Below are 27,073 nucleotides of genomic sequence, written 5' to 3'. Positions count from 1 at the left end.
CCACAAGTTTGGATCGAGTGATGGGAGTACTTTTGAAGCCAATGTTCTGAGCTATAAACGTTTTTTTTTTGCTCAGGACAAACGTTAACTTACCCAGAAACAGCCAGCGAATCGATTTCTACTGTGAGCGATAACTGGATGGTGTTGTCGAAACAACAAGCACTCCATAAAACGCAACCGGATGGTGAATACGCGTATCACCATTCACAACATTGAGAACTGTCGGATTATTTGCGTGCATTACTCATGAAGAATGGGTGGGACGCGAGCTAATGCAAACGGATGGGCGCTGACAGGCTGCAGCCGTTTTACGAGATTCCTTATTTTATCCCAAGAATAATTGCATGACTGGCTTTGGAAGTTCTTGTATCCGTTCTAGAGATACAGGATCTGCTCCACGACACGTTTTACCCTCCTGTTCTAGACTTTAACAACCACTAACACGCACGAACGCTAAACTGCCTGGGCTCGATGAGAAAAGTTGAACAACGGATCACTACACTCGCTCGCTGTGCAGTGTCCCGCGCTGAAAGGAGCTACGAGAGCGCATCCAAATACGTACGGCACACTAATTCGTCGTCCGCAAAGACTTCACTATCGGCGAGTCACGCTTCACGATGAACAAAACACTGCGGAAGAATGCGTCGCTGCTTTCCTTTCGTGGAAATAGGCCTAGGCCTAATCGCTCTGCTCCCTGGCTGCGCGGTTTTTGTTATCGAAACCACCAACCTGGTGACGTACACATGTGCACGGGGCACTGATTCATCGATACTAAAATCCGCACTGCCGGTGGATCGCGCCTAAACATGGATCAACACCGAACGCGAGAGCGTTGGTGCACGCAACGAACAGCGATCTATGCAGAAATCTACCAGCCACCGTCGCGATGGTTGGCAGGTGCCATGTCACATGACGCAGGCTTGATATTCTCGCTCTCATTGCCCTGAGAGCCGGATAACGAGGAAATTATAAAAATGACGTTAAAAAGAGCAGATTTTGACAGCAGTTTGAAAGAGAAAGGTTTCGAGAATTTCTTTTCTGATTTTCTCAGGAACGCGGCCAACTTCCCGCTCAGAAAAAAAAAGTTGGCAATGTTTACGAAGAATTTTCTATTCATGTCTCTTAAGTTTAATATTTCTTTCCAGTGTCTCGTGAAAGGCGTGACAATTGATGACTGGTACGGAATCTAGCATTATTTGAGCCTGTTTGATCCTGGCGTTTCAATAGGCGCCTATCTGCTGTCTGCTGTGACATATGACGTCCATATGTGCTCTAAATTTGAAGACGCAAGCATAGGCGAGCGGGAGCTGGTGTATCGGGTGATGCAAAAAGAAAGGTTTGGAGGAAACTGAAAACGAAGACAATCTACGCTGGTATCAGACCCCACATTCCGAACCGAAGCATCACTAAAAAAATGGGGGCATACGCCCGGTCCGCGGAATGGCAGAACATCTGCACGCAAGGTATTGAAAGAGGTTGAGGGAGAAAAGTAAAGGAAAGAAGAATCGAGAATAGACAAGAGAAAGAGACAAAGAAAGTCTGCAGACAGAGGGCAACGAAAACAACGAGAGAGAACCACCTCCACCACACCAGCATCGCGCGAATTGCCCGGGCGGAGGCCGCGGAGAAGGGACGACGAGTAAGAAATCTCGGCGGCCCATATTGAAAATCAAAACTGATCCGAAGGCAGATCGCGTCCTTCGACACACGGGTGCAGCGAAAATCTGGACGCACGCAGCGGCAACCGGAGGTATAGGAAGGCGGAGCAGACGCCCATCGATCGAATGCCTTTCCACTGTATATCATTCCAGCATCCGGGCTCGAGGAGAGAAGTTTCTAACTAAGAGAAGCAGGTCTCTAAAAGAAGAGGCGAGCAACGGTGAGAGGAGACGATGGAGGCGAGGAGTTTCACTTTCGAGGAAGACACCGCCGGGAGTACAGTGTTGCGCTACAAGCAAACTACAAATATCGGGTCAAAACTAGGGAAGAAAACCGGCATTTAAGAAATAAAAAAATAGAGGGAGATAGGGGGGGGGGGGGGGGGGTGCTCTTGACAGTCGGTAGCAGAAACATCCAGACGTGGTATCTCCTGGCCAACTCTACACATAATTTATCGCTCCTCTGTGCAAAAGAAAAAGGAAGAGAGAGAGAGCGAGAAAAAAAAAAGGAAAATTCCACAGATCCAGAAGTCTTCGATAACCTTGACGCTGCGGAATATATTGCTTTATAGCCGTAGGCAGGCGCTCCTGGTTTATGTTCCTCGATCTTTGTTCTCTTTTGTTCTTTTTTGTTATTTTTGAGTCTACCTTTAAAGCTTCTTGCTGTTTGTGGAGGGAACGAAAAATAAAGCTTGGGGTGATCGTATGGACGCAGGCTGGACACCATGCACCAATAAAATTTAAATGCGAATCGCTTTAAATAAAATTTTAAGCTGCAAAAGCACGTTCTGGAGAAGAAGCTGCTCCGTCTTCACTAGGCTGCGTTGAGAGATAGGTGCTGGACACACTCTGCAAAAAAAGGGCAGAGAATTGAAAGGTTGAAATTTGACTCGTAAAATAGTTTTTTTTTCCTGCTCGCGTTCTTCCTTCGGCACACGTGCCCACTAAGATGCTTTTGTTGTACTTATCCTTATCATCTTCTATTTCCATATATAAGTTATTTCGGCCAATCAGAACACAGCATTGTTTGTTTTAGCCGTGGTGACTTAAGGTGTGGCCCTGTGCTATCTTTTTACTGCGTTTGTCTTTCCGAGACAACATTTTTTGAATCGCTAGCTTGGAAACGCAGCGAATTATTGAGGTTGTATTTCAGTGCTAAAACAAACAAGTTAGATAGGGTGTCTTCTGCTGTCAGTATCATTCTGTATTAGAACGAAAATTCGCAACGCTCAGGCGAGAAATTCATTCATCGTGTGCAAACTAGAGGATAGATGGAAAGTCTCATTTGATGAAAAAATAAGGCCTTTTTCAAATAGAATTTTCTCCGCTATGTTACTTCAACTGCTGTGCTGTGTAAGAATATTTCCTTTCTAGCCTTCTATCCTCTGTTTTTAGTGCGAAAGCGCAAATTGACACAATTCGAACCAATGGTGCGAAACCTCGGAGTAACTGGGGGAAGCTCGGGTAAGTTCGGGTAAGTTCGGAGGAGCGTCGCGCCAGCTGTAGCCAATGAGAGGAGGGCATCGCGCCAGCTGTCGTCGAGTGGAGAGAGTGCGTGAGATGAAGAGTGTTAAAACATCATTTATTCCCTCACGGTATTAAAATGAGAAGCTGCCTTGAAATTTGCGTATTTTTCAGGTGACACTCAAAATACAAGCCTGAAATCGAGGAAGAACGGCGATGTAGCTTTCGCTGCGCTCAAAGTGTTTGCTTTCTTTATTTCGTGAGAAACTTTATCACAGTCCCCTGTTCATCATCTGGCAAAACTGCATAAATATACGGTGCGCGGATTAGGCCAGTAGTCTGATGTAAGCGGGGAAGAAAATCTGCTCATTAGCTCTTCGCTAGGAGCGCTGAAGATCAGTTTTGATTTATGCGCGGTAAGCGGATTCCCAGTTTCCTTTTTTTTTCCGTTGCTAGGTGACCAAAAGAGACCAACGTTGTGGACTCAGCCACTGTTTGGAGGCCGCGAAGACTAAGCTCCTCTCCTGGCTAGCCCAGTTCCACTTGTTGCTTTGGACTGTGTTTCCGGTTGTTAGCATATGCTCGCGATATGTCGAGGATTATGGGGACCCGCCGCCCAGTCGGCTCATCGGTTTCCGAATGCTGTGCCAATGGTCAGGATATTCGTTTTGTACCTGGCTACGCGCATTTCGCGATGGAATGATGTTCGTAGGCTTAGTCCTTGAAACGAGGACATCCGCGAAATCTTCGCTTTTCGTTGTGGTGAGTGATGAGCTTCCAGATAAACAACTGAAGAAGAAAGAATACCAGTTATGAAAGCGGGGAGCGCAATAGTTTTGTGTTTATCATTATCTATACACAAGCTAAGTGCGATTTAAAAATGAATGCTTGATTTTCTCTGAGCTGCAACAGCTTTCGCTCTCGCGTACTCTCGTGTATTCTCTGCGTGTGGAATGCCCTCTATGTTACACGCAGAAAATTATGAAACTTTGTTAGTAACGACTTCCTTTTCAATAGAAAATGGTTTATTCATAACTATAGTCAGATGAGGCAGCTCTACTGCATATTCGAAGTGAAGTGTGCCATTTTTACCAGCACATATACTCTCTGTTTGTATGCTGACACGCGAGATTATGGCTACTTTTTTAACTTGTCAGGCATAAACAGCGCTATTTTCTGCAAAATCAGTTTAACACTTGAACGACATTGCGTGCTCATTGGCAATGTTTACATTCAGGTGAATTTTCTTAATGCCTTGCAGGCGTTATCGTCATCGTGACTGTCGTACAATAACATTAAATTTAGACGCATAGCACCAACTCTGCAAGTAATGAAATTGGCGTACTTAAGGCCTTAAGCATTTTCTGCCATTTCTTGTGGACAGGTGGCACGGGCATTATTTTGCAGTAAAGAGTAAATCAATAAGGAGAAATTTAGGCGCTATTGACCAGGCGCGATCTTCGTTTATGCCGGACGTATCGTTCGCTACTCAAGCGTCTTTAATGGAGATTTTTGGTACAAATGGATGAGGAAGTCGATATATTGCTGAGGAAATGCTGTGTTGCGATACATACAGCATTCTAAAGAATGTGCATATTTTTGAATAAAGTTTGGATTCAATTCAATTCAATTCAGGTATTCAAGTTGTGACAAAGTTATAGGCGCAGATCAAGATTGTACGCGTTCAGGCTGTTTTTGAAGCGAAACGCTTCACTACGCTAGACAACACCGCGCTTCGCGTGAGCCGGCGTATGTCGGAGCACGAATGACGTCACGCACGGCGCAGGCTACTGCGCATGTGCGCCGCCGCTTCTCCTCCTCGCCACCGTTTGACCTTTCGCCGCAGCCATGCGCAGTGCGCGCTTGAAAGGAGGGGTATGTAAGGCGCGCTTGCCCATAGAACAGGCGCACGCTGCTGCGCGCTATGCTTCATCTTTTGACGTTCGTCGCAAGCGCGTGTTTATCGCGGATCACCGCAGCTTTTCGGTTCGAGTTATCTAGGCTTATCCTTTGCTAAGCCCCAGCCAATTTTTGAATTGGTTGTTGTTTTTTTCTCTCGTATATATTATTCTATATGTTTTGGTATTGGGGCACATTTCTGGGCGATTTCTGCCTTCCGAAACTAACGAGGCATTTCATAATCGCAAACCGATTGCGTAAAGTATATTGATCCCATTACAGTGCACTACCTGCTGCGGAAAGTTATGCACAAAGGAAACGAGCAAGTGTAAAAAGTAAAATCCCACGCGCTACATAATTCTGCATTTACAACGTTGCATCTATAAATGCAAATCAAATTACTAACTTTTCAAAGCAAAATTTTGATCTAGACAAGTAGGTCAAATGCTTTATATGACAAAGTATAACAAAATCTGAAAAGTTTCAAGTTTTGTAATTTTGATTTTAAACCTATCTCGAGCCCTAGAAGAATTACGTAGTTTAACTATGTGAACCACATGCTTTACAATGTTTAAATGGGACGCAATTTTCATTCTAAAGCTGGTTCTACATTGTGGTACTGCTCCTCAACTAAAAAGTACGAAAAACTTGCGCAATCGACGAAATGCTTCACAGACTCTTTACTGTAAGGGCTCTGCATCGTCTGCGTTGAGTTTTGTGTCAGTTGCAGAATACAGAATTATGATATTTTGTTTCGGTATATAAATTTTTGGTGCCGGGCTACAGCACTCCAGAAATGAAATACAACGCTTAAGATATGAAAAAAATTTACAACTTAGATGTTGTTTCAGCCCTGATTACTATTCCGCCTTCTTAAACCACCCAGTTTACCTTTCTGTTCAGAATGTACATTTCATACGAACTATGCTATATTGCGCCGTGTCGGCAGCGAAGCTAGACGCCATTTCGCATTATACGTGAAGCGTCACAGAGAGGGCAGATATTCCGCGCAATGGTTATTGCGTGACAGTGGGTTAAAGCAACTAACCACTATTCAGTTCCTCCAAATTCCTCCTCTAATTCCACCGAAATTTGTAAAGCATTTGCTGCGAGTAACTCAACTGATCAGCCTTTAATTGGAAAATCAAATGTTACTTTTACACAAAGCTCGCCAAGCACTTAACAATTCTGGCCTTTTCAAGCGCCGATCGTTATCGGTAGTGCAGGCATTTACCATAATTAATACATAACTCTTTAACTGTAAAGACGTTCTGGCGTGGTATGACACAACATGGAAGCGAGTACAAGTGGACTGGGTACCGTTGGGACTGTACCGTTATTACATGCAAAACGGTGGTCCAGAAATACGTATGTGGAACACTGCTTGTCATACAACTTTTTAAATTCAGCGCAAGCGCTGTTCCACATATTTTATAGACGCGCATCTGGAACAAACCTCCACCTATTCAAGCAGAAATTTTCTTTAAAAGATTCCCTTGAGTTCATTTCACTAGCTGGAACCTATTCAAAACTCGTTTTAGAGTGTACGCATAAGGCGATGCGCGATATCTAATTTTGCTTGCGATTACTCTCCACATCTATTTCGCTCAATTAAGCCCTGCTTTCATTCCATGGTCGAGAAAACGATAAAAATGCTACTAAGTCTTTACTTTCTTCGCAACTTTCTCCTCTTACCCTCCCTCATCAGACGTCTCATGCCTCGCTTGAATAAGATTTGCTCTCTCTCGTTCTCAGAACGTAAGGCACCTAAGCTAGGTTCGCCGAGGGGAGTAATGTTCCTCACGCCAACATCATCACCTAACAAAAAGTGTTATTAAGGTGTCCACTAAACCACAGAGTTGGTAAGACGCCTTTCCTTTCCTCCAAATCAACGCAGTCTACAACGCTATGTCAGCGCATCACTGAACGCCGAAATTAGCTTAAAGTGTTATTAAGGTGTCCACTAAACCACAGAATTGGTAAGACGCCCTTCCTTTTCTCGAAATGAACGCAGTCCCCTCTCTTACTGCCTGGGATCTGCGGCGCTCCGTGACTACCGCTGGGACCGCGCCGACGAACCGACTTGGTAGCTCAGATTTCACCTCGGTATGACGTCACAGACGCGAGCCTTCCACGCGTCATCAAACTTGAGGTCGTCTCAAGGTCAAACGTGACTACCGCCGGGACCACGCTGAAGGCTCAAAACCTAGCGTAGTATTGTTTTCGCAATAATACAGAGGACAGAGAGAGTAGTCGTGACTGGCGCAGCCGACAGGATCCCAGACAGGGGACCGAAGCTATTCGAAGGAACTTCGGAAGCCAGCGACAACGCAGGCTGAGAAGACGTCCACTCACCTCCCGAAGAAGATGTACTTGCCGGCCACCCTGAGCCTGGCGGTGGCGTTGATGAGTGCGCGCACGGTGAAGCCCTCGCAGAAGCAGACCACCACCCGGGCGGTGCCGAACTTGTCCAGGCTGCGCACCACGTTGTCGTAGTCCTCGTCGTCCGCGTCCGTCGGGATCGCGTGCGAGTTGGCCACGCAGATGCCGGCGTCCTTGGCGCGACTGGTGAACTCATCGATGCCGTTGTAGCCGTAGTTGCCTGCGCAACACACGCAAGAGAGAAACAGACGAGTCGGGTGAGGCACCAGAGGCAACTCGAGAAAGACAATGATAGAATAGCTGTTTTTGGAACCTCATTCCTCATCTTAACACGTATTGGTATTTTACAACTGTAATATTTGCATCTGCAAAATTGTACTTGTTCTATCACTATGTAATCCTTGTGTTGCTGTGTCAAGTGCACTAGACGGATGGGCCGCGTCAGGCTATGCGTCGCTTTTGCCCTCCCCCTCAAGTATGTGGAATAAAGACCTGTCCTGCCTTGCCTGCCCAACCCTACCCTGCCCTATCCTATCCTATCCTATCCTATCCTATCCTATCCTATCCTATCCTATCCTATCCTATCCTATCCTATCCTATCCTATCCTATCCTATCCTATCCTATCCTATCCTATCCTATCCTATCCTATCCTATCCTATCCTATCCTATCCTATCCTATCCTATCCTATCCTATCCTATCCTAACCTAACCTAACCTACCCTACCATACCCTACCATATCCTACCCTACCCTACCTACCGTACCCTACTCTGTCCTACCCTACCCTACCCTTCCCTGCCCTGCTCTGCCCTGTCCTGCATGTCTGCATTGGCCTTGACCTTGATTAAATAAATAAAATAAACCTTGTCGCGACTGGGATTCGAACCCGTGGCGGCGCGAACAGATCAGCTTCGCTGGACACTGCACTATGCTATTACAACTTTTTTTCCGACATGGTATTTATTCCAACGATGCGATGTTGTATGTACATGAGCTATCTACAAGCATTAAGAAGACAGCGGCAAATCAACACACCTAAGCAACGAAGTACGAGAAAAGGGTGAGTGCAGAGCACATAGCTAATACATCACAATACCGCACATGTAAGGGATAAAGAAATTACATCGAAGGCAATGAAGAACATCCTACCATTTCTGCCGCCCTTTTTAGCTGCTAACGCTGCACGTTACGAATACGGTCCTAAAGTGATTTTTTAAAACTTTTTTTAGGCGTCAGCTTTAACGTTTTCAAGAAACTGGAAGTGGAATTATGCGAAGATACTGGCGATCCAGAATGGTATACTACTCGGGTGATTCAGCGTCAGTTCAACGCCAACCCGGCTTGGCGCGTTCGGACAGCAAAAAAACCTTTGAAGATGCGGGGAATTTCACTGGCTTATTGACCTTATCCATCAGAAACATTATAGGGGGGCGGGGTTGAAAGACCGGCTTGCTCTGTAATTTTCAGATGTTAGGATTGTCGTTTAATTATTTTTGATTAATGCTTCCTTCTGTTGTGAGTGTAGGGTAATGTCCATAGTGTCTTCAACAATGGCTAACTGCGTTACAACTGATTCGGCTTGTATTTGACAATAGTTCGAGAGGATACACATCAAACTATAGCACGTTTTGCACAGACACTGTAATATAATACGTCGCTCTCTTAACTCAGGAGCTTTACAATGCAGTGCGTATGGTTTACTTAAAAAAAAAAACACCACAATCTCAAGCGTAAGCCAAAAATTAAAGCGCGCATTGAAAAGCGGCAACACCAATTCTGGCACAGTTTCCGTGTCGCTTTCTCCGCAAAGCTGAGAGAACCGCGAAAGAACTACAAAAGAAGCAATAAAAATTTGATTGAAACAGCTTTCCTCTTTTTTTTTTCTGATAAATGGTGAGAACTTTAACGACATAAAGGTCGTCAGTCAAAATGAGGTCGCAATTTATGAGACAAGTTTTTAGAAAGCTTTGGAATCGAATTTGGTGGAGGGCGAACTGCTAAGGACGAACGCATGCCTTGTAAAAGAACACTGCGTGGTGTCGGGAATACGTCTAGCATCGCGATTCCCTTTGACGTTCTCATTATGACAACTGTCTTTCAGTGATGTCTGTAAGGATAATGCTGGCACAAAATCTAAGCTAGCCCAGTATGGCTAAGGGCTTAGGGCACATTGGAATCACGTTGTCACGTCAGAAAGGCCCTTAAGCTACGAGGCGTTCATTGTGGCGCCGCATTTCACGCTACTGCGCACCTGTCTCTCATGTGTGCAGAAATGCAAAAGACAAGAAGTAATTTATAAGCCAGAATCGCTCAATGATACGCATTCGAAATATTCAAGTCATCTCGCGAACATAATAGACGCGTTTATATCCTCCATTATCTGCCTGTCTCGCCAGGGAGAGAGACGTCTCAGATATTAAAATCCAGCAGTAACGAAGGAGACTAGTCGCGACAGGCTTTAGCAACGTTGTTCGCATCGGAGTGCAGGCAATAGAAACGCGGCGTAATAATTAGGTGTCATTCCGCCAGATGGCGCCACAGTGAGTGTCGCACGACGACGATTCTGTCGCTGTACCGCAGCATCCGTTTCTCGGACAGCGTCAGAAAGAGTAACATCTCGGGGGGCCACTTATACAGCTCGGTCTGTCCCCCTCAGCGCTTAGAATTCGTTCTCGCGTGGGCAGACTTTTAACTTCGTGTTTGCAGCGCCGCGACATCTTCGACGGACAATTTCTTTTCGAGGTGGGGGGTGGCAGGGTACGGAGGTTCTTTGTCAGGTACATCCATGTCATATTGTATAAACGGAGAGAGAGAGGGACAGAGAAAGAGGAGAGCTAAAGAAAAAAGTGCGACGAGGGAGGGGCTGCGAGGCGCCAGCCAACTAACCTGCGCTGTCTCAGACACGAAAAGTGCTTTTGAAGGGACGAGGCTGTAACTCTGCCAAGAGGACGACCGGGGACTGTACAACGGCATCAACGACGGCGACGTCGCGAGCGACTCAAAACATATACACGGAAAGATTTCCTGCAGCGACGGCAGCGGACGACATCGGCGACGAGCAAAGAAATAACAAAGACCTGCCCAGCAAGAGACAGCCCCAGAACTGTCATCGTGTAACGCAACAGTGCACTGCTCGATATATACGGTTTCTCTCTCGGTGCTACGCAGGCGAGCGCGGTGACACACCGCTGTGATTTGTGGGTCCTCCTCCAACGGGCGAGGGTGCGGTACAGGAGGAGAAGAAGGACGAGAAAGAGGTCGGGGAAGATTTGCCCGCGTGCTGGTCACACCGAAATCAACTAAAAACGCGGTCGCGTATCTTTCCTCGCTCTCTCTGTCTCTCTTCTCTTTTGTCTTTTTCTTTCAGCAAGTCTCTATTTTTACGATAGGGAGAAAGTGGGAGGATGGGGGGGAAGAGAGGGGAGTGGGGGAGGGGGCTCGTTCGGGTCCAGTAGGTATACCCAAGCGAGCGGCCATAGCAGCACGATCTCAGCCGTATAGCGGCGACGGTTGGCCCGGGGCCAGAAAAGACAGCGGCCGTCGGTCCATTAAACGCCTTTCCACGAGCGGTTTGGCGGCGGAGCGCGGCTGCTGGTGCCGCTGGTTTGTTGCTGTATCTTCGTTGCTCTTTCTATTTGTTTGCTTTTTTGTGTTTTCAACGCGTCGCTGCTGACACCGTTGTCCCTTTTCAGGCTTTCCACCAAGCCTGGAGAGTTCTGTGTCGCTGCTCGCTAGGTGGCGTAGCTTGTCGGCTAAACGAACAAAACGAAGTGCTCACTGTTCACCTTTCAATGTTGTGGAATTCGAGGACGAGTGATGCGTAAACGTTGAAAAAATAGGGAGAAATAGAGTGTTTATGAAAGCAATACAAGCAATAAATTAAGCATAGGACTTGAGTCCTTGAGCATGCGTCTGTGTCAAAAAGAGACAGAGAGATTTTATTCAAACAACTCCACGATAGCCGAGGGTGTCATTCAAGCAGACGTGGGCGCCCGGCATCAGACAACTGCTGTCATCGCCTAAAATCCTGCTCCGAGTGAATGGGCGGCTCCGTTCTGCAACTGCCGAAACCTTCCTTTTCCAATGCAGAACGCTGCAGGTATCGACGTGAGCTGTCTTTCCTGGTCGAATACTCTTGCGGTTGTGTCGTTTAAACAGCAGTGTAGCCCGCCGAGTTGGCTCTGTCTACGGTCGTAGAAGCGTGAGCTATGGCATCTGTTGTGGTCTCTTTCCCATGTCCTGTCTGTGCAATAGACAGCGCTTTAAGTGGGACCTCAAGCGTGTACAAGATCGACATTACGAGATACTCCCAATGCATCGTCGTATTCACAGTGAGTTGCGTATTGGGTATGATCCCGAATGCTCTCGCACTTCATAGATAATCAGCACAGTGGCTTCTGCAGTATTTTGTTTGTTTGAGAATTTCTTTCAACGTGCTCATTGATTATTTTCTCTTCTAGACGCCCCCAGACCTACCCCAGGCACACAGCGTAACTCAAGATCATACTCATTATCGAACACTCGGAACGCGAGGGGGCGGGGGAGGGGGACGTTCAGTTTGTGTTGTGGTACATTCAATACTAGTGCTTGCACACTTAGGAAGAGATGGAGTTATTCCTAACGACGCCTTTGCTATAGTGGTACTACACCTACACCCAAAAAAGAAGGTCATAAGAAGAATAGAGGACGCTGAGCGCTTATTCAGCCAAAGTTAACCGTCTTGCGTTAGATATAGAGGTCGTCAATGCAGCATCTAACTTAGCAACTTCTCCACTCCTTCGGAATTGCGCGCCTGCCCGTCATTCACTCGGCAAAGTGTGCAACACAAAATCAAAGCGTATTCGGGGAGAGCTTTCAGATTTCTGTCACACAGTGACAAATCAAGCTTCAACCAAGAGGCTAACTATAACGATTACGGGCGTCAGAAAAAACGGCTTTATGTTCGACGCACGCTTAGAAAAACCGGAAAGTCGTCACGCGGCAAAGGCGGCCGGTGACTGGGAAGGGGGAGGGCTAGCAGAAAACAATAACAGTTTTTTTTTTTTTTGTGGCAGTCAGAGCAGTGGACACCAAGAGCAGGCTGAAGGGGGAGTTTGGGGGCAGGGGAGGGGGGGGGGGGGTGACTGGATGGTGGGAAAGAAGTTAAGGATGGCTAGGGAGCTGGGCCCACCGCAACGGCTACTTTATACTTGGCAGATGCAAGGAATGAGGGCAGGGAAAGAACAACAGAAGCAATGAGTCTGGAGGAAGGAAAGAGATCAGACAGAGAGAATGTGAAGGAAAGAAAACAGAAGCGCTACTGCCAGGAACAATGACCGGGTCTCCGAGCCGACAATAGCAGGGGCCCGGACCACTGCTCTTCATCTTGCGAGCTGCCGTCTGGTGGCAGCATTGAGAGATAATGGAGGGGAGAAAAGATTTCAGAAACTCGCGCGGGAGAAGAGAGGAGAAGAAACCGAAATAGAGAGAGAGAGGGGGGCAAGAAGGACAATCAGCACAGAGAGGATAAGTTGGAACAACGGTTAAACAAACGCTGGTATATAAGCCATAAAGTGTCGTCGTCGTTGGCAGCGGGGAGGGCGACGACTGCGCGCGACGTTCTCTATAGAAACGAACGGAAGCAGCACCACGCCACCACCAACAACAGCGCGATGCAAAAAACGAAATCGCAAAGACAAGGCAGCTCTGGACACCGGCACAATGCGACGGAGTTAAGCTTGCTGCAGAGGCCACTTTTCCGAGTCAGCATTTCCGCTTCAGAACGAGTGGGCTGCTGGCGCGGAGGAGGAGAACAGGGTGGCAGTTGACTTTTCTTCTTTTCTTTACCTCTCCTTCCCTCGCTCTCTTTCTTTACAGGAGGAACAAAACAAAATGCAGAGCGATTGCAGCCGCACAGTGTTTCTTTCAAAAGCTTGCAGTGACGCCTGGAGTTGGAATTAAGTAAGGAAAGAGGGCCATTTTACAATTCTCTTCACACGCTATTAGGTTTTGTAATTAACGGGTAGCCCTTGCTTACAGCTACACTTAATTTAGACAATGCTACAAATCAGACAACGCAGCGAGCTATGGAAAGAAAAATGATAGGTGTAACGTTAAGAGATCGGAAGCGGGCAGAGCGGGTGAGAGAACAAACGCGCGTTAATGATATCCTAGTTGAAATCAAGAGGAAGAAGTGGGCTTGGGCAGGGCATGTAATGCGAAGGCAAGATAACCGCTGGTCCTTAAGGGTAACGGAGTGGATTCCAAGAGAAGGCAGACGTAGCAGGGGACGGCAAAAAGTTAGGTGGGCGGATGAGATTAAGAAGTTTGCGGGGATACAATGACCGCAACTGGCAAAGGACAGGGTTAATTGGAGAGACATGGGAGAGGCCTTTGCCCTGCAGTGGGCGTAGTCAGGCTGATGATGACGATGATGACAAATCAGAGGCGCCACACAGTTTACACTCATCTTCATGTGCTAACGGTGCGCGAACTCATTCCTGGTTGGTGCCGTCCCGTCCACAGTAAAACACGAATACGCCTATATGGGAGCATAGGCTTTATCTCGTGTTGGGGCGCGAATTAACAGCAGGATGCCTTTTTACTTTTTCGAACAAATGTTTATTAACAAGGTTAAGTTAAGAGTGGTTACATGGGTGCGTACGGTGCACCGTCCATCTTGCGTCTGCTTCTTCGTCTTCCTCCACAGGGTTGCTGGTCGCCCCGTCGCCCAGGGTTGCCGGGCGACTGCGCTTCTTCCGCTGCGCGTGTTCGCCTTGCATCGGGAGCTTCGCTAACAGGAGTAAAGAGGGAGTCAACTGTCCTCTAGTGGACACCTTAAAGATTGTGCGCTATAGGACAGTTTAATCACTTTTTACTCCCATATGTACACTCTTAAGAGTGTGCGCTAGAGGAGAGTTTACCCCCTCTTTACTCCCATATGTACACTATTTAAGAGTGTGCGCTAGAGGAGAGTTTACTCCCTCTATACTCCGATATGTACACTCTTTAAGAGTGTGCGCTAGAGGAGAGTTTACTCCCTTTTTACTCCCATATGTACACTCTTTAAGAGTGTGCGCTAGAGGAGAGTTTACTCCCTCTTTACTCCGATATGTACACTCTTTAAGAGTGTGCGCTAGAGGAGAGTTTACTCCCTCTTTACTCCGATATGTACACTCTTTAAGAGTGTGCGCTAGAGGAGAGTTTACTCCCTCTTTACTCCCATATGTACACTCTTTAAGAGTGTGCGCTAGAGGAGAGTTTACTCCCTCTTTACTCCGATATGTACACTCTTTAAGAGTGTGCGCTAGAGGAGAGTTTACTCCCTCTTTACTCCGATATGTACACTATTTAAGAGTGTGCGCTAGAGGAGAGTTTACTCCCTCTATACTCCGATATGTACACTCTTTAAGAGTGTGCGCTAGAGGAGAGTTTACTCCCTCTTTACTCCCATATGTACACTCTTTAAGAGTGTGCGCTAGAGGAGAGTTTACTCCCTCTTTACTCCCATTTGCACACTCTTTAAGAGTGTGCGCTAGAGGAGAGTTTACTCCCTCTTTACTCCGATATGTACACTCTTTAAGAGTGTGCGCTAGAGGAGAGTTTACTCCCTCTTTACTCCGATATGTACACTCTTTAAGAGTGTGCGCTAGAGGAGAGTTTACTCCCTCTTTACTCCCATTTGCACACTCTTTAAGAGTGTGCGCTAGAGGAGAGTTTACTCCCTCTTTACTCCCATTTGCACACTCTTTAAGAGTGTGCGCTAGAGAAGAGTTTACTCCCTCTTTACTCCCATATGTACACTCTTTAAGAGTGTGCGCTAGAGGAGAGTTTACTCCCTCTTTACTCCCATATGTACACTCTTTAAGAGTGTGCGCTAGAGGAGAGTTTACTCCCTCTTTACTCCGATATGTACACTCTTTAAGAGTGTGCGCTAGAGGAGAGTTTACTCCCTCTTTACTCCGATATGTACACTATTTAAGAGTGTGCGCTAGAGGAGAGTTTACTCCCTCTATACTCCGATATGTACACTCTTTAAGAGTGTGCGCTAGAGGAGAGTTTACTCCCTCTTTACTCCCATATGTACACTCTTTAAGAGTGTGCGCTAGAGGAGAGTTTACTCCCTCTTTACTCCGATATGTACACTCTTTAAGAGTGTGCGCTAGAGGAGAGTTTACTCCCTCTTTACTCCGATATGTACACTCTTTAAGAGTGTGCGCTAGAGGAGAGTTTACTCCCTCTTTACTCCCATATGTACACTCTTTAAGAGTGTGCGCTAGAGGAGAGTTTACTCCCTCTTTACTCCGATATGTACACTCTTTAAGAGTGTGCGCTAGAGGAGAGTTTACTCCCTCTTTACTCCCATATGTACACTCTTTAAGAGTGTGCGCTAGAGGAGAGTTTACTCCCTCTTTACTCCGATATGTACACTCTTTAAGAGTGTGCGCTAGAGGAGAGTTTACTCCCTCTTTACTCCGATATGTACACTCTTTAAGAGTGTGCGCTAGAGGAGAGTTTACTCCCTCTTTACTCCCATATGTACACTCTTTAAGAGTGTGCGCTAGAGGAGAGTTTACTCCCTCTTTACTCCCATTTGCACACTCTTTAAGAGTGCGCTAGAGGACAGCTTACTCTGTTTTCACTCCTATATAGGCGCAGTCGTGTTGAGAGTGTTGATGCTCGACGTGACGACCAGGACAGAATTAGCGCCTCTAGTGCACACTCTTTTATAAAAGGGTGTGCACTAGAAGACAGCTCACTCCCTTGTTACTCCTTTCTGTATAGAGTGATGCATGAAACTACACCCCTCTTGAGAGGCACATTGGGGAGGTGGTCGTATAGGAGCAGCCCTTTTTTTTGCTTCTAACTCTGCCGTTTTTTTTTGCTTTTGTGATGCGAAAATGGAGGAAGTAACGCGTCAGTGAAGTCAGAGAGCAGACCGCGCATAATGCGCACACGTCGCCACCTCGCGGTTCCTACACGGAGACAAATGAGCTCTTGGAAGCGCCGCTTCGCTCAGAGGCAGAGATGGGCTTGTAGCGAGAAGCGCGAGCTGGCTGTTGACACAGCGGAAACAGAGACTGAGGCACGGCACCCCCGCGCATGTCTCTTCGGTCTTCTTTATGACTCCTTCATTTGTTAAGCGTGCCCGTTTTTTCTCATGCAGAGTATCACACAGAAATTGAAGAAAAAAGTAGCGGGAGAAAGGATAAAAATGAGCTAGATCTCTTGTTCCAAGAAACGGTCGTGTCGTTCTTTCGCGCGATCAGGAAACGAATGCTTATATGAGAAGGCTGGATCGTGCGATATATAACTCTTGCCTTTATCTATTTTTTTCTCCACGAATAACGCCATCGCGTTCCGCTAGGACTCTAATGGGTTTCTGTCGAGGGCGGAGAAGTGTTGAAGTAAAGATAAAGTAGTTGAAAGTGATTACCGGGGACAACGACATGTTCTGGTTTCTTTTTTCCATTCTAGAGGCCCGTGTACTGTGCGATGTCAGTGCACGTTAAAGAACCCCAGGTGGTCGAAATTTCCGGAGCCCTCCACTACGGCGTCTCTCATAGCCTTAGTCGCTTTGGGACGTTAAACCCCATAAACCAAACCAAACCTTTTTCCATTTTTTTTATTTTCGTCAGGACGAAGGAATATCCTTCATTTCAGGTTCTTAGAAACTGGGATGACTCCCTGTGCAAAACTCGCGCTGTAAGCAGAAAAACCGGACTTCCCGAGGTTTTTAGATTAGTGAGCGATATGAAAGCAGGTGAATGAGTGAGTGAGTGAGTGAGTGAGTGAATGAGACAGAGTGAACTGAGTGAGTGGGTGTGCGAGTGAGCGAATGAGAGAAAGAGTGAATGGAGAGTGAGTGAGCGTGTGATAGTGAGTGAGTTCGAGAGTGAACAGATGTGTGAGTGAGTGAGTGAGCGAGTGATGAAGTGAGTGAATGACTGAGTTAGTGAGTGAATGAGTGAGTGGGTGTGCGAGTGAGCGAATGAGTGAGTGAGTGAATGGAGAGTGAGTGAGTGTGTGAGAGTAAAAGAGTGAGTGCGAGAGTGAGGGTCTGTGAGTGAGTGTTAGTGAGTGAGTGAATGGGTGCGAGCGAGCGAGCTTCTCTTGCAGCATCAGCCAAAGGGTGCTAATGTTGGAAAGTAACGAAACCTTTGGTTCAGGGCTCCCTGTACTCACAAGAAAACCGCGAGTTGCGCGGTTGTGACACTGATGGCCGAGGTCAGAACAGGAATGATGGAAGCCAGCTCATTCTGCACTTGTGATTGCAGTTTGTGCCCAACCTTTACACAGGCACCTCAACTAGCGTTTCTATTGTTTTAAACCATGAGACGTCTGAAGCCGAAGATTAAGAGCGAATCAGACTGAAATAAGCGCGGTAGAACTTTGCTGCGAAACATGAATTTTGTTCGTCCTAGAAGTTGTCAGTGTCGCGTACACAGGCACCTCAACTAGCGTTTCTATTGTTTTAAACCATGAGACGTCTGAAGCCGAAGATTAAGAGCGAATCAGACTGAAATAAGCGCGGTAGAACTTTGCTGCGAAACATGAATTTTGTTCGTCCTAGAAGTTGTTAGAGTCGCGTACAGGTACTGCGCGGCAAACTAACTGCACTACAAGAGTGTTGGGCTTGGTGTTCGTGACAAAAGTACACTGCGTTTGTCTATTCTTTAGGAAGCTGATATTATGAAGAAACCCAGCTGCGTAAACTCAGAGTTATCGACAAGGCAGCGTATAAAATATGTATAAATGGCGATTTACAGAAACACTGAGAAGAATTGGGTCCATCACATATTTTAAAGTTTACTTTTGGAAACGAAAAACCCCTGGACGATTAAGAGACTCGGCGATGAGAATTTTCAGCACACTTCGCGATATATCAAACCCCGATAACGCGTCCACCGCCGACTAGCCCTCCTCTTAATTCCGGTGCCGCCACGGTGGTTCAGTAGTGATGGCGCTTGGCTGCTGACCCGCAAGGCGCGGGTTCGAACCCGGCCGCGGCGGTCGAATTGCGATGGCAGCGAAAATCTAGAGGCCCGTGTACTCTGCGATGTCACTCCAGGCTAAAGGACCCCAGGTGGTAGAAATTTCCGAAGCTCTCCACTACGACGTCCCTCATAGCCTGAGTCGCTTTTAGACGTTAAAGCCCCCCAACCCCCCAAACCATAAACCTGCTCTTAAATCCGCCACTTCAAGCTCGCGGCGCCACCGTCGCTGAGGCCCTTCTTGGGTGTATTGTGCGATGTCATAGCACGTTAAAAAACCCCAGGTGGTCGAAATTTCCGAAGCCATTCACTACGGCGTCCCTCACAGCCAGAGTCACTGTGGGACGTAAAACCTCCATAATCCATAAATCATAAACCTGATGCTCTTAAATCCGCCACTTCAAGCTTGCGGCGCCACCGCGTTTAAGGCCCTTCTTGGGCGGCGCGCTTCGATCGCAGACGAAGCGTGCCACGTTTTAACGTGATAGCTTTTGAGATCCCGCACGGCGGAAAAGCTGGCATCGGCGTCCTTAAGTCTGCAAAATCCTGATTGGTCGTAAGGGTGATGACGTACAGTGTGGTTTCGCTAAAAAAGAATAAAAGCTGGTCAAGCGGAATTGAAGCACTGGTGTTCGACATCCCACTGAACATTGTTTTTTTCAATACCAGCGAACGTTCGTTCGCTGACATTTCGTATCCCACTGAACGTTATCCAGTTAAATTGAGGTCTTGTAGGAGCACCACACACCTCACAGTAGGCGAACTACATTACAAGAGCACTTAGGTAATTACGGCCGCTAATTTGCGTCACCAATAATACGGATTGGTTGGTTTAATGGGGTTTAACGTCCCGAAGCAACTCAGGCTATGAGGGAAGCCGTAGTGAAGGGCTCCGGAAATTTCGACCAGCTAGGGTTCTCTACCGTGCACTGACATCGCACAGTACACGGGCCTCTAAAATTGCGCTTCCATCGAAATTCGGCCGCCGCGGCCGGGATCGAACCCGCGTCTTTCGGGCCAGGAATCGAGCGCCGTAACCACAGAGCCACCGCGGCGGGCCAATTAATATGGGCTATGACGTGTACAGTAATACGTGGTGGCAACAAACGTGTCGATATCTGCGAAAGGGTGTTCCAGGGGACCCCCAAACGAGCGTAGAGACTCTTCAATGCTATCGCTTCTTACTCTTAAGGTGAACTTAAGTGTGCACAAAGTTTTTGCCGCTCTCGTGATACCATCCTAAACTCCGTGCTTTAGCCTTATCTACAACTCGGTTTTCGTGTTTCAAGACTTACGAGAGGAAACAAAAATGAGAAAAATTTGAAAAAAAAAAGCTAGAGCCATGTTGTGAATTGGCAACATACAACTGTCAGGACAAGGTGCGCTGTGTCCAAAGTAATGACCTCCTCCACGGTCTCCGTATCGCGGACGAAGGCAAACAGGGAGGAAAAAACGAACAAACAAATGAGTCAGCAAAATCAGCAGCAAGCAAAATGGGAACTGGAAAGGCAAAAACAAGCTGATCGCAGGTAGCACGCCAAGCGAACACTCCGCGCTAACTCCAAGGAAAGGGACTACAAGCTCTCGGCAAGGAAGGACACAAACGCTGAAAGAAGAGACCACCTCCTACCGCGGTCGCCTTCTTCAATGGCTTTCGCATTTCACTGCACCGGAAAGACAAGAGGGTTAAAAGAGAGGGGAGAGAGGATGTGGATGGAAGAAGGGAAGAGTTGCGCGACAACTCCTTACGGCGTCGAATGCTCTCTAGCGACAGACCAGGACTTCGTCCGTGACCTGAGTACGAAGCGAGGCGAAAGGCTCCAAAGTGGAAAGGATGGCGGGTGAAGGGGGATGGGTAGAATCACTCGAGCGGCTGAAGAACGACCCGACCGAAACAAGCAGTGGGTGGGCACAGTCGGCACGTTTCAACGTGTGCGTCAATAGAAAGCGTAGAAGAGGGGACTGGATGGCCAGCCAGCCTCCTGTTCCCTGTAGCATCTCGAGAGATAGAAAGAAGAGATAGAATCACGCACGAAAGCACATAGACGCACGAGGAGGATGGGAAGAAGAGATAAAGAAGTATGAAAGATGTTAAGAAAGGCGCCCAGGAATAAGGCTGCTGGAAAGTGCTTGGGTATCGAAGGGACGACAACTTTCGCAGGCGTGCACAGACACGCGATAGGAACGGTACGTTTCTGTCTTCCGGAACAGAGGGCAAATCGGCGGACATAGGAAGCTGGAACAAAAAATAAAAAAAATCTAAGCACGAGCGATCCGGTAGCTAGGTTTTCAAGAGCCTTCCCGGGAGCAACGTTGTAAAGGATGGAAGGAAAGGGAAAGAATAAAGGAATAGGGAAAGGAATGTATCGCATTTCATTTGCTCGTCTGCCCGAATTGAAATTGGAATCGCCGCCGCTGCCGAGGTCTCGCACGAGGGCGCCAAGCAGGACAGAAATAATAAAACGAGCGGTGGAGGGACAAATTAGAATGACTTGGGCGTATAGTAAAAGCTTTCGATTCGAATTACACAGGTGAAGAAGATAACAAAAGAAGCAATGCGTTTATCCCCATAGTGGACGGGGCGGCACGAAGGGTTTTAAGAAGAGAGCGTTAGATAGACGTCCTGACGTTAACGTCAGAAGGGCGGACTTCGAATGTTCTTGCATACTTTTAAATGCACCTTGAAAATGCTTGACGACACATTACGCGGCTACAAGCGGTGAGCTAGTAAGAAATAATGTTCAAGGGCAGCATAAAAAAAACAAAACAGTTCCATTCTAATTGACGTTTTTGCTGATAACACGAAAGCTAATCGAGGAAGACCGTCGCTGGCAAGAGGAGAAATCGATAACGGGCAGAATTGATCTGGTCTCTCTTTCTCTTTTTCTCAACGAACAAGCATTATCTTCGTAAAGGTTGTTTTTCTGAGTACAAATAAACAGGTCTGTAAACGCGGCACGAATGTCTAGACGATGCAATGGAAAGTCAAAATAGCTTCCGTACACAGTTAATAGTACATCTTAAATCACTTAGCACCCTTAGCGGCGTTTTTATTGCCCATATCCCAAATCCTTACAATCCTAGAATACCCGCCGCTGTGGCTCGGTGGTAAGGCGCTCGTCTACTGAGTCGGAGTACCCGGGTTCGATCCCGACCGCGGCGGCCGCGTTTTGATGGAGGCGAAACGCAAGAGGCGCCCGTGTGCTGTGCGATGACAGTGCACGTTGAAGATCCCCAGGTGGTCGAAATTATTCTGGAGACCTCCACTACGGCACCTCTTTCTCTCTTTCTTCTTTCACTCCCACCTTCCTCCCTTCCCTTACGGCGCGGTTCAGGTGTCCGCCGAGATATGTGAAACAGATACTGCGCCATTTTCTTTCCTCAGAAACCAATTTACCAATTTACCTAGAATACGAGTGTAAGGGTGCCTGAAACACCTTTACAATAATTGATTCAATAAAAACTGCAGCAGTTGAGCAAAACGGTGCTTTAAATTGTTCGCACTCCTCAAGAAAGGCGAAAGCATGTAGAAATTGGTTAAAAAAGTTCTGGTTAATCCTGTGGTTCATGCACACTCAGAGGAAAACTGGTGGCCACTAAAAAGTACGCGACGGCTTGTTTACAGTAAGCGAATATTATAATTATTAATCAGAGATTTATTTCACGGCCCACCTACATGCGTTTACGGTTAGGCCGTATTTTTTGTGCCCTTGGGATGTCTATGGCGTGTTATTTTCGCATATTAGAAAGCTTACAAAAAAAAATAAAACTATGTCTCTAAGGTAACCAACGTCCAGCATTATACGACAGCGGGTAGCCAGCATGCGCTGTTTAAAGTCACAAGAACACGAAAAACCTAGGTAAGGCTTCACTCAAGCAATGAGCCTGCTGCATCTGAAGAGATTGAGTCAAAAAATGTGACTATAAGCGGAGCGGTGCTTCACGCATTGCACATCCTTGTAATACCTAGTTTCTCCGACATTATATTGTCACGGTTGCTGTGGCGACAGTACCGGGCAATGTAATGGAAAGCAAGAAAGGCAGGTTGGCGTGCCTCTTTATTGAGTGAACCTGCGCCCACAAAGAAACATGCGCATAAAAAGAAAAAAGAAAGCTATCGTCCACAGCAGCGACAGCTTTCGGCGACGTCGAAGGAAAGAATCACCGCATCTCTACGCGGCGCTTAATTTAGTGGCGAAGAATTTTCGAGATAAGGTGAGGAAAGTACCGACAACAACTACGAGCTTCGCAGAAATTTTTCCTCGCGGTTGCAGCCTTTCCAAGGAAATCTAGTAGCGCCTAGCACTGCAAACCAAGTGATGAAGTCGTGTGCCATCGGCGATAAACAAGCAGCGCAAGCAAAGAACAACTTAGAAGAAAGAAAGCGATACTTAGGGGTTATTTTTAGCCTTTCTTCGAGCCGCGTTAGAGTCCATTAAAACGGTGATGTTCCTTTCCAGGAAGTTTTCCCTTTTAGGGAAATTTTCATTCCATAATTGATCCAAAAGTGTGAAGGGAATCCGGGCGAATTCTGAGGAAATATTAGGACTTAGCGGGGAATTAAGGGGAAGTTTAGCAACCAATGAAAATTTTGAGTAAACATACAGATCAGTGCCTAGAAATTCAGACTAAAAGTAGGCTACAAACGCAGAAAAAAAGAAAGAGAACGACACAGTCAGTGCCACATCCGAAAGCCTTTCCCAGGTTACCTTCCAGCTTTCGTGCGAAAGCTGTTACTACTGCTTTGGAGGAAATGGATGATGCGTGCCCTATAATAAAAAGAGCTGCGAAAACACCTCAAGACAAGGCCGATACGGAGAGGAAGAGTGAGTCCCGCCGAGCCGTCACCATGTCGACAGCGCGTCCGCATATCATTACTTCGTTGTCTCTGAAATTAAAATCTTTTACTCTACGAAGTCGCTGACTGCCCGGACGTTCAGGCTTTCAGGAAATAACTATTAGAAGGAAAAGAAAGCGGCTACATTTGCTCACCTGTGTAACCATACTTCAAGAAATGCTGCGGCGCGGCAGACAAGGACAAGACGTAGAAAACACACCGCAGAGCGCTCTGTGGTGTGTTTTCTACGTCTTGCCCTTGTCTGCCGTGCCGAAGTATTTCATGAAGTAGGGATCACCAACTGGCCTACAAAACAACCCTTCTAAGCTGTATAACCAATACCGCCAATACATCCAACTCCCCCCCCCCCCCCCCCCCCCACCCCCAATGCAGCAATACCGAGCTGTTCGTCAATTCGGTCTCTCCATTCCACGTGCAGTATATAGCCCTGGTTAGCTTAGTTCATAGAGCGATTGCCTTGGATAGGCGCCCACGTGTTGCCGTAGACAATACTTCTCACGAGTTGCCCTTGCTTGAGCGAAAAAGAAAACAACAACAACACATCCACAGCAACCGACTACTGTTTGCTAAGTTCCTAGACTCCAGACTTCTTTATTTCCGACGAGCAGCAAAGAATAATGGAAAATGGGTTGGGTTATTGGGGTTTAACGTCCCAAAGGGGACTGAGGCTATGAGAGACGCCGTAGTGAAGGGCTCCGGAAATTTCGACCACCTGGGGTTCTTTAACGTGCACTGACATCGCACAGCACACGGGCCTCTAGAATTTCGCCTTCAAGAAATTCAGCCGCCGCGGCCGGGATCGAACCCGCGTCTTTCGGGTCAGCAGCCGAGCGCCGTAGCCACTGAGCCACCGCGGCGGGGCTAATGGAAAAAGAAAAATGCACGGATTGTCTATACTGCCTCAGAGGACTACTTGGAATAGTAAGTTTAAGTAAAGGTATTTTCGGTTATGACAGGGAAGATCACTGTGTGGCAACTGCCGCTGACGTCACATGATTCACTATGAAACTCCGTCAGCGCAAATGACTGAAGACATCCGCGCACACCAAGCGTCATGTACCGTTTACCAAAAATTGACTACCTATTCTCAACAGATTATTAAATCCACGCTACCAGAGCAGCTTTTCGGAAAGCCTGGTAACTTCGTTACGACCAAACCGCTCCAAAGGGGAGAGTTAAGTGAACTACACTCCTTGTAACCGAAACATCCTCGTAACAACATGTTGGGCTGAGAACGGGTATTCTGGGGCCGATAACGCCCTAAACGTGCGCTGGCAGTGTAGAAATAACCAGTATGCTTGCAGCCGTCCTCATACATGCATGTGTAGTCAAGCGGAGTTTCTGATGCACATACCGTCTAATTATAGACAAACATGACTTTCTGCAGGATTTAAAGTGTTCGGCTACCAAACGCCTAGTCGCGGCCGAATTTTAAAGGCAGCGAAAGCTACGAAAAAAAAAAAAACATGCATTGAACTTTAGGTGCACTTTAACACTTTAAATTAAGTCATCAGTTCTAAGGTGAATTCCCCCCCCCCCCCCTCAAAGGAAAGGGGGGGGGGGGGGGGCACGCCTGCTGATTGCCCATGTAAGTAAACAAAGAAAGCCAACAATGGTAAAAATCAATCCGGAGCCCTCCACTGTGGCGTGGCTTATAGCTGCTTTCTCAGTTTTGACACCTATAAATCTATAGCCCAGCTGCACACAGGCAAACCTTGCCACGGTTGTCTTGCCCTTGTAGAAACAATTATATTTTTTAAAATTACCTCACGTTCCGTAACGTAACTATAGGTGAAGTAAGTCATCGCCACAAAATTTCGCGACGCGAGGAAAAAAATAAGGAGTCGACACTTTTTGTCGTAGAAAAACCACCGTGCGCCAGGCTTCCATTAAGGATTTTTAACCTGACGTCCTTCGTAAGGGCGAGCCTTCCCTGAACGTCGGCTCACCTGCGCCAAGAGCGCCTTCGGTTAACGTCTAAATTGCAAAACTGTCAGGAACACGCACACACCCTCGCACACCTGAGAGGCCGGGGCAGGTGGTCCAAGCAGCGCAATTCCGAGGCGTATCAGGCTTGTGAGCAAAGCGGCTTAGAAATGAAGGCCTTCAGTTACAGCCGGCGCGCGGTCGACTTCCTGCCCCTCTTAATCTTTTTTGCTTCTTTTTTGACACAAGTTGTCAGACTGCAACCCCCCCTTCCACCTCGCAACCCTTCTCTAGCTTTCCTACATGTTATTCTTTCGTCATTTCAAAGCTGGACTTCGAAGCCATGATGCAGCCCAACATTGGGCTTAAGAAGTAAAGGGGGCGGGGGTCTCAGGTGAATCACATGCAGCTGTTCCTTCTTAATGGGTCTTCTAAGAGCAACTTGAAACACAGCAACAAAAGCAAGAAAAAACATGTTGACGAAAAACTGCGCCTTTTGACCTCTCTTTCTATCAGTACTTTTTATTTTTTTTTTTTTGGGGGGGGGGGAGGTTGACTTCACGCGTACCTTGAAGAAAAAATCGAGCAAAGCAAGACGAAAGAGCAAATCGAGAGAGAGAGAAAAAAACAAATTCTGCCAAATTCACGGAATGATTGTTAGTGGGGAAAACCAATTTGTGTCTGATAGTTTACGGCAGTGAGCGGCGTCGGAACGAAGGCACCGTTTCGCAATGAACCGATCGCGAGTTGTTGTTGTTGGCCTCTTCTGAAATGACACGCACAATATGAAGATAATTACTTTTTGCCGGCGGACGACCGAAACGAAAAATTGCAACGTGATAGATTTGAGGCTCAAGTTCTGTTGAAAATCCGGCATCATTGTCGGCTATGCGAGCAAAAAATTCCCACAGAAGCAATCTAGGTGGGCCACCAATAGGTCACGTGACCATGTGACGTCACCACAACCTGCCCACCGGATTGTGAGCAAAATCCCCTCCTCCCTTTCCCCCAGTGAAGGGCAGCAAGCTGGCTTCACCTACCGGTTAGCCTCCCCGAATTTCCTTCTCCGCTTCCTCCTCAGTGAACTAATGCTGCTCAATTTTCATTGAGGGACGTTAGGTTTTATGGGCTCCGACGTCGTCGGATTAGGGCAGATCTGTGAAGCAGCTCTCGCCGAAGATTAGAGGCTAAGGATACAGAGACAAAGGGGCCAGCTATTCTTATGCACTTTGCTCACTCTTCGGCAAACACAAACTTCGATAGACCGGTTTATTTGAGTATACTGGCCTCGAAGTGGTCACCTTCGTGCAGACAGCTACATTACCTATACGATGGGGAACCGACCAGGGGGCTGTGATGACTGTAACAGAAACTAATTTCAGCGATTAAAAGACATGCTGGGTGCAAGTGAGCACTAATTTTAATATAAATACCGAAGTACGCATAAAGGTTCTTAGCGTCGTGAGTTTTTTCGGCTTCTCGAAACTTGCCTGACGTGTTCTGCTGCCGACCTTCCCTACCAGCGGGATTTCCCAACGCTTTCCACTAATGGTTTCGACATAATGAAACAAACTGGCATAGGTATGGAAGGGAAGGTGACTTGAGATTCATAAGCGAAATCATTCCTGGGCGCCTCACTTCTATGCGATGCCTGTCACTGCTTGTTCGTGCGTGATGGCGAGGACAGAAAAGCTTTGCATTATCGCAGCCCTACCTTTAGTCGATTCATTAAGCTCTCGCCCCGTTTTGATGATTATTTTGGAACCGTAACGAATTTACCGAAATCGGTCGCGCGACGTCTGCGATTCTCCAGTTTGAATGTTTCGTTTCGTTTTGGTTTTGTGGGGTTTAACGTCCCAAAGCGACTTAGGCTATGAGAGACGCCGTAGTGAAGGGCTCCGGAAACTTCGACC

At 47.1% G+C, this 27,073-nt stretch overlaps 1 protein-coding gene across 4 annotated transcripts in view; it reads right to left on the bottom strand.

Annotated features, from left to right (window-relative positions):
* Positions 1-27,073, bottom strand: part of LOC149359864 (metabotropic glutamate receptor 5-like) — a 469,646-nt gene that overhangs the window by 65,433 nt on the left and 377,140 nt on the right. For all 4 annotated transcript variants that reach the window (XM_089571977.1, XM_089571976.1, XM_089571974.1 and 1 more), the window contains one exon: positions 7,377-7,623. In XM_089571977.1, coding sequence (XP_089428103.1) covers positions 7,377-7,623 — 247 coding nt within the window. The remainder of the gene's footprint in view (positions 1-7,376; positions 7,624-27,073) is intronic.

Source organism: Amblyomma mixtum, chromosome 2, assembly GCF_055824585.1.
Source record: "Amblyomma mixtum isolate Tamu chromosome 2, ASM5582458v1, whole genome shotgun sequence".
NCBI classification, from domain to species: Eukaryota; Metazoa; Arthropoda; class Arachnida; order Ixodida; family Ixodidae; genus Amblyomma; species Amblyomma mixtum.
This window is presented reverse-complemented; position numbering and strand designations above follow the sequence as displayed.